The sequence below is a fragment of the Oreochromis aureus genome, linkage group 23 (genome assembly GCF_013358895.1).
Source record: "Oreochromis aureus strain Israel breed Guangdong linkage group 23, ZZ_aureus, whole genome shotgun sequence".
In the NCBI taxonomy this organism is placed as follows: Eukaryota; Metazoa; Chordata; class Actinopteri; order Cichliformes; family Cichlidae; genus Oreochromis; species Oreochromis aureus.
The window spans coordinates 6727436-6740077 of record NC_052963.1 but is presented as its reverse complement, the minus strand read 5'-3'; the positions used below and the strand labels follow the sequence as shown (position 1 = coordinate 6740077).

Here is a 12642-nt window from a genome sequence, read left to right as displayed (position 1 = left end):
TTTCAAACACAATGAACTTTCTTTTTTTTCCTCATTGTGTAAAACTAAGAATGCGCCCATAATATTGATAATAATAGTTATCATCTTAAACATATGTGTCGTGTCGGCCCAGAATTTCTCAGATGGTTGAAAGGATGTGATCAGTTAGGAGCAGCTAGGAGGTAGACTGAAATAGTCTTTTGTGTCCATACAGGACCGCGTATTAAACCTTTTCATTTGCTTGTCTGTTCATTATGGATCTAAAAAGAATCCATAATGATTCCCAGATTTCTACTTTAGCTCGTTCACTACTGGTTTTTCTTATGTGCCCATCAAAAAAAGGATATTTGATGCTGGTATTGAGTCCCTGGACACTAATTACTTGGGGGCTTTTTTTCTATGACAAATTCTCCCAATTTTTTCTGTTTAATGAATTTGTGAAGACACAGTTTTGCCAAAACACACAGCGTGTGATTTGTCCTCCCACCCCTCCTTGGGAAAAGGCTGAGGTTGAAATTCTTTTATCCAAATTATGGGCGATCATCCGTTTCGCAGTTTCTCGGAAAATACATTTAGCTTTTTATATTAAAGGAGAAAATGTGAAAGTCACCATCTTGGTTTCCTTTTTAAGCTCGTGTGCTAGGCGTTTCTCGAATCAGATACAGCTCAGCAGGAGAGCAGCTGTTAGTCACATTCTCATTTTGAATGGCTTACCCGTTGGGCATCCGATGCTGGGAAGCGACGCGATCCCTCATATGAAATAAATAAATAAAATCCTGCGGTCACGTATTGTTAGATTTTTGGGGTAAAGGGAGGATTCATGCATACTAACAGAACATCAACTCACTACTGCTCCCAGGCGGACAAACGTCACAGTGCTGATTTGAAATGACTTGTTTAACTGCACTGAAAATAAACTTTCCAAGTCCACTATTTGTATGAACACCAATACTCTACACACATATATAGATATATCAGATATGTGGGGGTGTGTGTAACTGCTTCAAAGCCACAAAGTTTACACTGATAAATTATTAGTATCAAGGTGAAGTTGTAATTATTACCTAAATGTTTACACTTCTAACAAAGTGCCTCTGATTTATGTTCATCCCGTCCTAATGACTCGTTTTAAATCGAAGTTGTTAATCAGATTTAGATGGAAGAAATTAGCCCGACTGTAGATGTTCTTTGTCCCAGAAAATGATTTGCAGGTGCTTGAAGGTGCCTCTTATTTCTAGACCAAATGGGGTTGATGAGTGAATCCCCAAAGCGCCTCTGAGCCAAGGTCATCTTTGTTCACTGTGGAGGGAAAGGAAAAAAAAGAAGTTAGGTTTTGCCATTTTCTTGTCATTACTCGGCTGCTGCGGAGTAGTGTGGAGCCTCTCATTATAGCTGATTGATAGAACTAGCTCACAGAAAGCAAAACATGTAATTAGTTTCTACCTCCGTGGGCCCAATCAATCTGGATACTGGCGAGAGGAGCACCACTGGGACTGCGTATACGTAACAAACAGCAGAGGCAAGCGCGGCCATGTACGCAGTCGTCACCCGCAGAAGAACAATGCAGAGATGCACGCGTGTGAGGAGAGGTCACTTTCTCATCGTCCCAGCTGTAAAATGAGGCTGCTTTAGTAGGGCAGTCAGTGCGGGAATGATTTATGTGGCAGTGTTGGAACGGCTCAGTCTGCTCCCACGAGGACCGATCGTCCACCTGCAGCCCGCTTTTTCACCAGCTGGAGACGAGTCCCTGCAGGCAGGTTGCTTACAGAGCAGAGCGCCTACTTTCCAGTTTCTTCTTTTTTTTTTTTTTTTTTTTTTTTTTTTTTAAATACCCCCACCTCAGATCTCCTGAAGGTGTACGTCTGTGGAGGCTTAGAGGTGGTTTTTAAACTTTCTCTAAACTCAAGTCCTGGGTGTCAGCAGCGTAGGGGACTTCCAGTAGCCGTTCATTGATGATTTGATAAATTAAAACACTTACAGACTTGATCCAGTGGCACCTTCTGGTTTATTCACTCATACTTGGAGCTTGAATTATTTTAAGTGGTCATTAGATGATAAACATTTCAAATTTCACTCACTCGCCAAAATCCGCTCTCATTTTAAAATAGTTTTAGCCTCCAGAAATCTATGATTTTGAACATCCCCGTGTGTGTTTTCATCCTCAGTTCAACAGTGAGTTTCCTGCCCACACCGATGATGGAGCAGCTCCAGTTTCCTCAGACCTCGTCCCCCTGCGTCTCCCAGCAGCACCCGGGCCAGCAGTACGCAGGTACGCTCCCCTCTGAGGCTGGCATGCAGCCTGTTCACAGGTCCAGATAGAAACACACGGTGATCTACAGTAGGATCACGCAGTAAAGTGAGAATATTCGCTTTTTTCTGACATTAGCTGCCCTGGAGATTCCCCATCACTGCCAGCGCTCTGACATTCTTTATTTTGCTCATCTTTCAGTGTCAATAACCGCAGACCGGATTCCTCTGTAGCCACAGCCTGCGCTTCATAATGAAATAATCTTCCCTGAGTTTACTTTACCTTTGTATGTGCGGCAGATGCATGATTAGATTTACACTCTGGATTTTTGAAATGAAAAAGCGCGAGGCCCTGTGATGGGAGGTCCCTGGAGTTTGAATAAGTAAAAGTGATTTGCTCATGTCCCTCTTCCTCCAGAGCTGGATGAAGATTAAACAGTGATTAGGTCAACCACTGCAAATGTTAAGCTGACATCAACGACTGCATTGAGACAAAAAAAAAGAAAACAAAGTAAGAAATGACTGATGTCACGACTCATCAGAAGAAGTTGTTGGGATTGCCATTGCGGTGCTCCAGTGGTTATAGAGGGTCTCTGACATAAGCACAAATATGTCTTATTTCCCAGTTGGTCCTACTCTTAAATGATAACTCTTTATTTTTTCATAGTCAGGCTTTGATAATATTACTCTTTAATATTTTGCTTCATAACCCGCTTCTCAAACCTATAGAACTTTTGTCATTTAACTTTCAAAGTATTTCCCATTCAATCAAACACACAGATGTGTCTGTATAAACTGATGATGGTAGACAGCGTAGCCCGTCTGATAAGAAAATGTGGTCGATATTTATCCGATTTTATACCAGCGCTCACAAGGGTCTATTTTTTTTAATAAACAAAACATAAATATTGATCGTTATTTTTATTTATTTATTTTTTTAAATTTGCCATATTTTTCTACTGAGGTACGTTGTTTACGTTGTAAATATGTATTTCCCAATGTATTTTTTTACGGTCTTGAAGCGGGACTGTTTGTTTCATTGTGCGATTCAGTACAGAAGAAGATTGTAGTATTTACTAAATGTTCCACCTTTTATGCATTTGAAATGAAGTGAGGATGAAAGCCGGTCCTAAAGTGTTTGTCGAGTGCTTTAGCTGCAACTCTGCTAATCAACTACGGTTATCTTCATGGTTCAGGGGTGTTTACACAGCGATTCGCTGATCATGCATCGCTTTGTAGATGATAGCTGGTTGCTAGTGGACATTCCAGATTCCGGTTGCCTCGGTAACCCTCTAATGTATTTACCACCAGTGATATGGCTCTCTCTGTGGTAGCTGCATTTGAAGAAAACTTTACTCAGAATCCACCTATTTGACCCAGTGTCACTTAAAGTTGCTGTGAACCCTGGTCGTCACGCCCCCAGCAGCCTAGACCTATTGCGGCGTATCTAAGGGAGGATTCAGGGTCACCCCATCCAAACCTAACTATGCTTTGGGAAAAAAGAATCTTTTAAGCCTGATCTTATAAGCAGAGAGGGTTTCTGTCTCCTGAATCCATACTGGTTCCACAGAAGAGCGGCTTGAAAGCTGAAGACTCTGCCTCCCATTCTACTTCTAAAAACCCTAGGAATTTGTCCCCCAGTTTACCTTAGTGGCATTAAAAGATAAATAAAGATAAAGTGGACTCGTGCCTTACAAAGCTACAATAACGCATCTTTTCATGTCTGTTTTCCGTCTCTTTGGACATGAATTGCTGTCCAGAGGCCCAGGTGGGGCAGTCTCCTTACTAATGACCTTTATTATTCATGTCTGATTATTATGGGAGCACAGTGGAGGGGGAGCCATCATTTCTAGCTCTTCCAGTAATGAGGTCAGATGAAGGTCTCACAACGGCCTTACCTACAGCGTGACCAGTAAACACTTTTAATTGGCTAGGCCGGGGCCAGAAATAATCTACAAATTAAGTCCAAATATCCATCGTCCTTGCTAGTGTTACGAGGTTTTATTTCCTAAATGGACACCAGCATCAGCTTTGCAAAGTTTGTGTATGATTTGCGCCTTATATGAGCTTCATGTAAACAGAAGTTAATTAGATGGCGGTATAATGTATGTTCGGGGCGCTGATTTATTTTATAAATTTTTTAGTTTTGTTTTAAAAGTCATGTTCATGTGCCACAAAATAATTAGATAATTGGATTTCCTGGATCATTGCAGAGGATTTAGCAGGAATAGGGAATGGACTCTCTGATTGCCAATTCCAATGTGCCCTTATAGTCGAGGCACTTAAGACGTAATTGCTGAGAGGCTAACGGTGTAGGAGCAGTGTTTTCCCTGATGAGGTGTGTAGCTGAACAAAAGTGCTGAAACGCAGCTTTGGGGCAAAAACACATTTACTTTGGTGCATAAATGATGAGCTGATGTGATGAATTAAATAAGTGGATTTTTTTTTTTCTGACCTGATTTGCCTCTTGTCGACACAAACACTGCTTCAACCTTTCCATTTCTGTCTGCGTGCAGGGTTGTTACCCCCGGCCCCCAGCAGCGGCATGGTGATGCTGCAAATGACAGCAGCCCCCTGCCAGCAGCCCCGGGCCCCCTCCCCCTGCCAGAGGAAACCACTCAGCCACAAACACTTGGGCCCCGAGCACCAACGCAACCGCAGGCTTGCCGAGCTCCCTCCGCCTCCGGACAACACCCAGGTACAAACGCTGCCCAGGCGCATCGATCAGGCAATCACAGAAGAACAGCGGTGCCTTTCAGACCATAGTTTCTCCTTTGAAACCATTTAATTAGCTCGGCGACCCAGAGGTTTTCATTTGACGGGAGCAACTTCCAAATAATTTTGAATTCAGTTGTAAATTTGTTCAGCTGATGTTTTCTACATAGGACCATACTTTACGTGTCAGAAAGTTAAGACGGTCACAAGAAAGCAATTTGAAAGGCAATTTAGTTTGTTTGTGCGAGTCTGACAGTTGCGTGAGAATTGTCGCCTTGAGCCAGACTCAGCTTGCCTGCTGTTCCAGGCAGGTTAAATGTCGTAGTAAATAGGCTCTGCAAATGAAGTGAGTGCTGCCGAAACCTGAAAATGAGGAGAAAATAGTCCTCGGCATTAGGGTGTAATGGTACATTAGTGGGACTAATGTGGATAGAATGGTACATTAAAGCAATGACTTGAACCACAGAATGACTTTGTGAAAGGAAGAAATGGCCAGAGTTGCTTTTTTTCTTTTTTTTCTTTTTTTGAATGAAAGTGTTTGTTTCTCCTCCCGGTTTCCCCTCTCTGCATCATCGGTGTGTTGTATGTAGAGCAGCCTGCCCTCGTCTCCGGCACTCACTCCCTCGCCAGGCCAGCCGCCCAGCGTCAAGGGCCTCCCATCAGGCATCTCACCCATCCCTGTCATGGCCCACCACCCGCAGCTCCCTACAGCCTTCTGCCACAGTGGACAAGGTCAGAGACGCGCAGTAGTATTGCAGTACATGCTTACAAACATGGCATCCTCAAAACTCAGTGACTGTGCAGTGCAATGGCGCATGAATACATTCAACATCAAAAAATGTACAGTTGAAGCATCTCTTATCTGGATGAATAAAACCTTCCATATTCACAAGCTTTTGCTTATGTACTGATGTTCCTGAGGTTTTAAGATTGGAGTGAAGAGCATGATCATGTGTTTTAAACTAACCCTGCTGAGGGGCATCATTTCCTGATGCTAAATGAAGGAGTCAGTGCATTGGAGAACACTTGAGGGTCTTTGCAGCAACTTTAAATACGACAGTAACTTCAGCTGTGCTTGTAAAAGATGTCTAACCTAAGATTTAACATTAAGGGACAAATTGCACTAAATTGCTTGAAAAGCATGCTGCAAAGTAGTTTAAGCAGGAGCTAACTTCCCAACTTCCTGCTTGCCATGAACAATGTTAAAGCGTGCTTGTTTTTAAATGGGTTCTAGCACACAGGAATTAATAAATGTCATATCATTTGTTTAAACTGGCAGCTATACTTGGAGTTTATATTTTAATCATTGATTGTCGAGTACTTTAGTTAGCTACTGTTTATGTAGCTGCAGTTAGGTTCTAAAGTGATTTAAATGACCACAGACTGATATTTGAAAAGGTTGTTTTGACTCTCATTACCAGGTGAAGCGCACTACTCTTTACTGGGCCAGCCTTTGCAGTACAAACCCTCCATCAGACCTCCGTTGATCCACACTGCACACATGATGGCCAAACATCAGGTAGTACTGGTTTTCTGCTTTTGACTGCTATTTCCTTGTCCTGCCGCCCACAAGCACACCTACCTTACTGGCATCTTCTGTCTCCTCAGGTTCCTCTGGGGGTTTGGCGTGGCGGTCATGGGAGGAAGGCCAGCAGAAAATCAGTCTCTTCAGATCTCAGTGTAGGTGAAGCAGGTAATAGGAAAACCAGAGGGAGGCTTAAGCTTAGTGAACCTCGAGTTAGCGGCAGGCTCTGACCGAGATTTGACCTCTTCAACACAGAAGAAGCTCCAAATCCTAGTCCAGAATATTATGTAGTGTTTTTTTTTTTTTTGCTTTAGCAAAGAAATTCAGGCCAGCAGTTTGTAAAAACACGCACGCTGGCTGGAATGTCAGCCTTTAGGTGTTTATCAGGAAGTCGTGCTGAGATTCATCACCAGATAAATCCAGCTGCTGTGTAGTCTCTTTGCCAGATTAAGTGGAGTAACATCACCTTTTTTATTCTGTCAAAATCTGCTTGGTGTGCTCCGTATCTGTGGAGAAAGCGTCTGTTTGTGAATGTAAGCAGAAATAATTTCCAGACGGGGCAGAAATCACACCTGGCAGTGGAACCTGCAGTCCCGGCAGTATTAACACTGACACAAATGTGCTGATTATTTCAAATATCGCGCTGTATTTTTTGCAGGTGCTGAGATTTTTTTTTTTCTCCCCCCCTTCATTATTCAGGCGCTTTAGTCAACAATCCCACTAGGGGCAATCAACAAGGACTGGGGGTCATACGCAGCTTCTTTTACAGAGGAATTAAGACTGAGAGATGGGCCTTTTCTTTTTAAAGAAAGTGTTAAAAAAAAATCCAGAAAATTATAACCAGACACATAGATCTGACTGTCCTTCCAACTCAAAGCTTTAAAGCTGACAGCAGCATTTTATTTGAAGCCTCCCGATGGTGAAGGTCTGATGTTGTTGTCGTTTTTTTGTTTGTTTCCCCCCCTCTGCTCACCCATGACAGTTGTTTTATTTACTGGCTCCACTGCTCACAGCGCTGTCTGTCTGTGTGCGTCTGCAGTGAGCAGTCAGATCCTGGACGTGACACATCCTCCGGAGGGGATCAGCTGTACAGACTCCCACCACCTCCTGGCAGAGATGTACAAAGGGGGCGAATCGATCCGCCGGCTGTCGGACCAGCAGCCACGGTTGTGTAACTCGACCCGAGGCGCTCCCGGCAGAGACCTGGCCTCGTCGCGCCCTATCTTTGCCACGCTCCCCTCCAGACACACCACCCCAAGCGCCGTGTTCCGCCCCGCAGGCCCCTGGGCCGCCTTTAAACTCAGAACCAGCAGCGGACACAAAGGGGAGCTGTGCGACTCAGACAGGACTGGCTCATAGCTGCTAAGATCTCGGAGCGGCACACATGGAACGCACATCCAACCACCTGCCTCTGCTGCCTCAGTCTGGACTGTCTCCCAGACGCTGTCCAAATCGAAACATCAAATGTCTGAAGAATGAATGTTCATTTTTATTTTGTTTTAGTTTCTTTTAACTTTTTTCCTTTTTTTTTTCGGCCAACAGGTCTGTGCAGGGTGGAAACCGAGCACCGGTTTGTAAAATTTGTCCGTAGCTGCAGAGCTCCGCTCAGCGCCCCACTTCTATTCTAAAACTCCAGTTTGCTGTTCTAAAGTCAAAGTGTTTGGAGACTTTTGGGGTCTGTTTGCCAGCTATCACATTAGTGTGTCTACTGCGGCTGTTTCAGTACCAAATTATTATTATTTTTTTCTTGCCACTCTTTGAAAATTAGATGATATAATTATTTTTAAATTGAACTGAATGTGTCACGTTGGGTGTTTAAAGGTTCTAGAACGGCACGTAGCAGCATTTGTACAAGAAGAAACACTGAATCACAGATAAACTACCTGAATTATTTAAAGTCACCATTAAACACCGTGAATGTTGCATTTGCACTGAAGTGATGATCAGAGGTGGAGATTTGACTGGTATCGGACAGAGCCTGGATTTCTCTTTTATTAACCCTTAATACCTGTTTGTTTGCACTCGACCAGGCCACTTTGTTTTATATATTAAAATGTTTATATGCACAAGAATAATACAATCGAGTTTGTCACTACTTGGCTTAATTTGTTTGGATTTCTGTTTGTGTGACTCATGAGAGGTGTTCTGTGTATTGCGTGGCTTTTCTTCTTCTTTTCTTTCATTTTTTAAAAATTAGATTCTAATAAATGTTTGCACCACAAGTGTTGACTTTTTCCACCAAGCTAAAATATGAGCAGTTAGCTGCAGTCAGCAATTTCAAGGTCTAATTGAAATGTTTCCTTGGAGCAAGATGTCGCTTCGGTATGGGAGAGAAGAGCAACAGATGAGGCAACTCTGTGGAAGATGTTTCCATGAGGTTTGTATCTGTGCCTTTTGGGCACTGCAGAGATGTTTGCTCTGCTCGGCAGCCTCATTTCCAGCTGCATAAATGAGCCATTTTGAACGAACGCTCCTCTCAGCCTGGGATGTAGTGAAACAGAGACACCTAGTGGATAAAGCTCGTTACTGCATTGTGAAAGCGGTAGGGAATTAACGAGGAGTGAAAGTGAAACTTAACAGAAAACTGGTTTAGTCGTTACATATTAATGACAGGCGTGTTTAGTGTGGCCGAAAAACGCGGGAGTAACCGTTATGTCGACGCTTCAGTGCTAATGTAGCGTAACAAAAGGGTAATGGAGACCGACACCTGGGAGAACGGCAGGACGGTGGTTGTCTCCGGTGTTCCCAATGTGTTACCCCCCGGCAGGATAACTGATAAGCTGACCATTCACTTCCAAAGTACCCGGAAGAGTGACGGAGGAGACGTCGAAAAGGTCAAATATCCCACCAACATGGACGGAGTTGCGTTTGTCACTTTTGTAAAGGCAAAAGGTAAATTAGTAGGTGGTGGCTAAAGGCAGGCTATAGGCTAACATGTTGCTACTGATAGTGTGTAAAGCTGTGCGTGCTTAAATAAATACGTTAATGACAACAAGCAGTTTTTGAGGGTGTCCCCTTCCAACCACATAAAAGCTAATCTACTTATGAGCAGTTCTTCAAGCGCTCAGTCAGTTAAATAAGGTTGTCCAAAAAAGCTGCTCTTTAAAGTTGTCCACTCTTTGCTAATTTAAGCTAAATGTTACTACAATACTTCAAATTTTGATTTCAGTCCGATTCCAAGTAAACCCAGGGCCAGTCGCCGACACTTTCAGCCTATCAAGGCTGTATGATGATTTATGAGATGACTCATCAGTTTGTAAACAATGAACACATTTTAATGACCGCTCACTGTGATTTTTACTTTTCACAATAAGTCACCGCATGTAAATGTGCCTGTCTCTAAAGCACTTTGGATTCGGCCCAACTCTACCAAAAAAAAGAAAGAAAAGCAGTCCCAGCTTACTTCAATTTATGATTTTTGTGTTCACAGTTCTAAAATAAAAACTAATGTAGCAAACAACACCTTAAAACTTCATAGTGTTGTGACAACACTCATGCTTACAGATATTTTGTTACAATAAAGGCCTAAAAACAACGTAAAGTTGGATCTGTATGTACTGTCTTCTATCAAAAATATGAAGTTTATTTCAGTTCAGACACATTATCAATGCTGCATAACATACAGGGTGTTGTTTAACTCTAAAACTGGGTGTATTGTTTACTGTACAACGGGATTATTTGAAATTAAAATAGCTCTCCCTGATTGGTGCAGAGTTCCAGTTACCTTAGTCAGACAATACAGTCTGCTTTATGAGTTTTAATATTTTTCTGTTCTTTTAAAATAGGAGGCTTATTTCTGGAGCTCTGTGAATGTAATAAAAAAATGAAAGACACAAACTAAGGCCACCGTATCCATGAGGAATTGAAAATACCTAAAGGGCTTACACAAACTGTTTCGTCATTGTCAAACATATCTGCTATTTTTCACTATAATTGGTACCCATGGGAACCAATTTCAGTTTCCCCTGAGAACCACTTTTACATTATGCTGAGTGGAAAGGGTAATGTATGAATGAAACATTTGATTTTTGTATGATCTGCAGCTTGGATGTGTGCCTAACTGATGAATGGATTAATCTGATATTATCAAAGTGATGTACTGTTATATAAAAGCTAACATTAGACTGGTAATTAATGAGTCGAGTCGAGCTCTGTGCACTCTGCATGACAAAAAAAAGTGTGCTAGCTTTGGGTTCATGGGGCATCATTATAACAATGACCTGGGTAGAGACCACAGCAGAACTGTGCTAACTTTTGGCAGATGCAGCGAGGGTGGTGGAACAGAAGCAGCATATCATGACAGACAGCCAGTTTCCTGAAGACTTCGTCCTCACTGTGTTTCCCTTCAGCACAGATGTAGGTATCGGTGTGATTTTTAAAACACCATGCCAACTTAAGTCGCTTGCTTTTGACAAGCTTTTGATCGCAAAATAAAAGTTGCTAATTCAAGCATGTTCCTGTGGTGCAGGTGTTTTTCTACGTCCCAAGTGCTACGGTTGATCTTTCCATATTCGGTGGCAATCGGGACTTGGTGATTGAGAGCCTGCGGTCAGCTCACAGATCACTGCGTTTTCGTCCTGTGCCCCAGCAGAGGAAAGCCTTCATTGAGGGGCCTTTTGCAGCTGTCCAAGCCCTGAGAGGGGACCTCATTCGCAGAGCCGATGAGCTTCAATCTGCAGTCACAGTCCAAACCGCTGGTATTAACCCAAGAGAAAGCAGTCATAATACGAGGTTAATATCTCATCACAAGTATGTCGACTCTGTAAGCCACAGCAGCTCTAAGAGGGAACCCGCAAGCAGCTTATCAACATTGCTGCAGAGCCCAGGTGAGGCAAGTGAAATCCAAAGACTGCTCTCAAAGACTCAAAACGCCTCCTTGAGGCAAAAAGTTTCCTCTGAGAGTTTGGCTCGAGGGAGGATTTTGAAAGCAAGCATCAATGGAAAGGACAAACTGGAAGTTCAGCCAACAGAACAAAGAAAGGCCAACCACATACAAGTGGTCGAGAAGGAAATCAAAGCATCTGCCTTATCGGGCCTTCCTCAACCAGATGCAATATCAACAACAGAGCCTTATAATGACGGTGCCTCACAAAAACATCCCAGAGCAGGCAAGATTTCAGCCACAGAGATTACAAGAGAGGGTGATCTGGGGTCTCACCAGAGCAGCATGGGCTGTTTGAAGAATCCGAGCAGCTCAGCAGTCAGAAGTAAGCTCCTCCAGACTGAACTTAAAGATGTCTCAAAAACCTTGGAGAGATATACTGAAGGTCCCGCAATGGCGTGCGCAGTCTGTCCGGAAGGTCAGGATGATATCTGGGTTGACTCTTACATATTCAGATACATCAAAACATTTCACAAGAAGGAGTTGGACAGATGCTTTGCGGGCACTGACTTATCTGTCAGGTATGTTGTAGAAACTGACCTCATGCAAATATCGTTGACTGAGCAGCAACGTTCCAAGGTGACCTCAGGAGTCCAGAAAGCCATCCAGAAACTGAAAACTTTGTTTGAGTCTTGGCAATCAATCTTAAGAGTTCATAAGATATTTTACCATGAGGTGGGGCTGTTGGATAAATACCTACTAAATCAGATCTGTGGTGTTTTCTGTTTCCAGTTTGAAGATGTTCTTTACATATTCGAGGACTCCTGCATTAAAGCCATCAGCCCCTCAGTCCCTAGTCTGCTGTTCAATAAGAAAATAAAAGAAGGGATAATTAAATTCAAAGACAGTCTTGTAAATTTCAGGCAATCTAGTAGGACTCATGAACGGATGTACTTTAATCACTGACCACAAGGGGGAGTAGTTTTCTCTTCACAAACCCTCTCCAACACTGAAGTCTATATTTATCTTGTTATTGTTACAGATGCAATGATTGTTGTTTGATACTGACACTGTGAGTTTTCATTTGAGCAGCTAATGATTAGAACCATAGAAATAAATTATACAGTACTGATTACATATCTCATTTTCATCATGTGTTTTTGCTTTTTCTCTCTGTTTCTATGGTGAAGCTTTCTCTTTGTTTGTGGATGGGTTAATAATTAGGCCTTTAAACAGCAATCCAGACTCTCTTCTCATAGCAGTGGGGATAAGTCTTAGTTACCCCCCTTCACATCTTAATTAAAGACAAAACATAGACAAACATCGACAGATGTCAGCCTGTCTCACATGACCA

At 42.7% G+C, this 12642-nt stretch overlaps 2 protein-coding genes across 9 annotated transcripts in view; both read left to right on the top strand.

The window, feature by feature from the left end:
- The window catches only part of LOC116334382 (R3H domain-containing protein 1-like), a 51033-nt gene extending 42345 nt beyond the window's left edge, over positions 1-8688 (top strand). For 6 of the 8 annotated variants that reach the window (XM_039606909.1, XM_039606910.1, XM_039606911.1 and 3 more), the window contains 6 exons: positions 2145-2248; positions 4743-4924; positions 5532-5673; positions 6363-6460; positions 6550-6634; positions 7506-8688. In XM_039606909.1, coding sequence (XP_039462843.1) covers positions 2145-2248; positions 4743-4924; positions 5532-5673; positions 6363-6460; positions 6550-6634; positions 7506-7825 — 931 coding nt within the window. In that variant the 3' untranslated portion in view covers positions 7826-8688. Of the gene's footprint in view, positions 1-2144; positions 2249-4742; positions 4925-5531; positions 5674-6362; positions 6461-6549; positions 6635-7505 lie in introns of those variants that run through there. The other 2 variants (XM_039606912.1, XR_005610267.1) reach the window with 2 other exon arrangements.
- Positions 8689-8946: 258 nt separating this feature from the next.
- Positions 8947-12427, top strand: LOC116334380. Its single transcript, XM_031757784.2, has 3 exons — positions 8947-9358; positions 10728-10822; positions 10935-12427. Exons 1-3 carry the CDS (start codon positions 9160-9162, stop codon positions 12252-12254), a joined length of 1614 nt encoding a protein of 537 aa, XP_031613644.1. The 5' UTR covers positions 8947-9159; the 3' UTR covers positions 12255-12427.
- Positions 12428-12642: the final 215 nt, after the last annotated feature.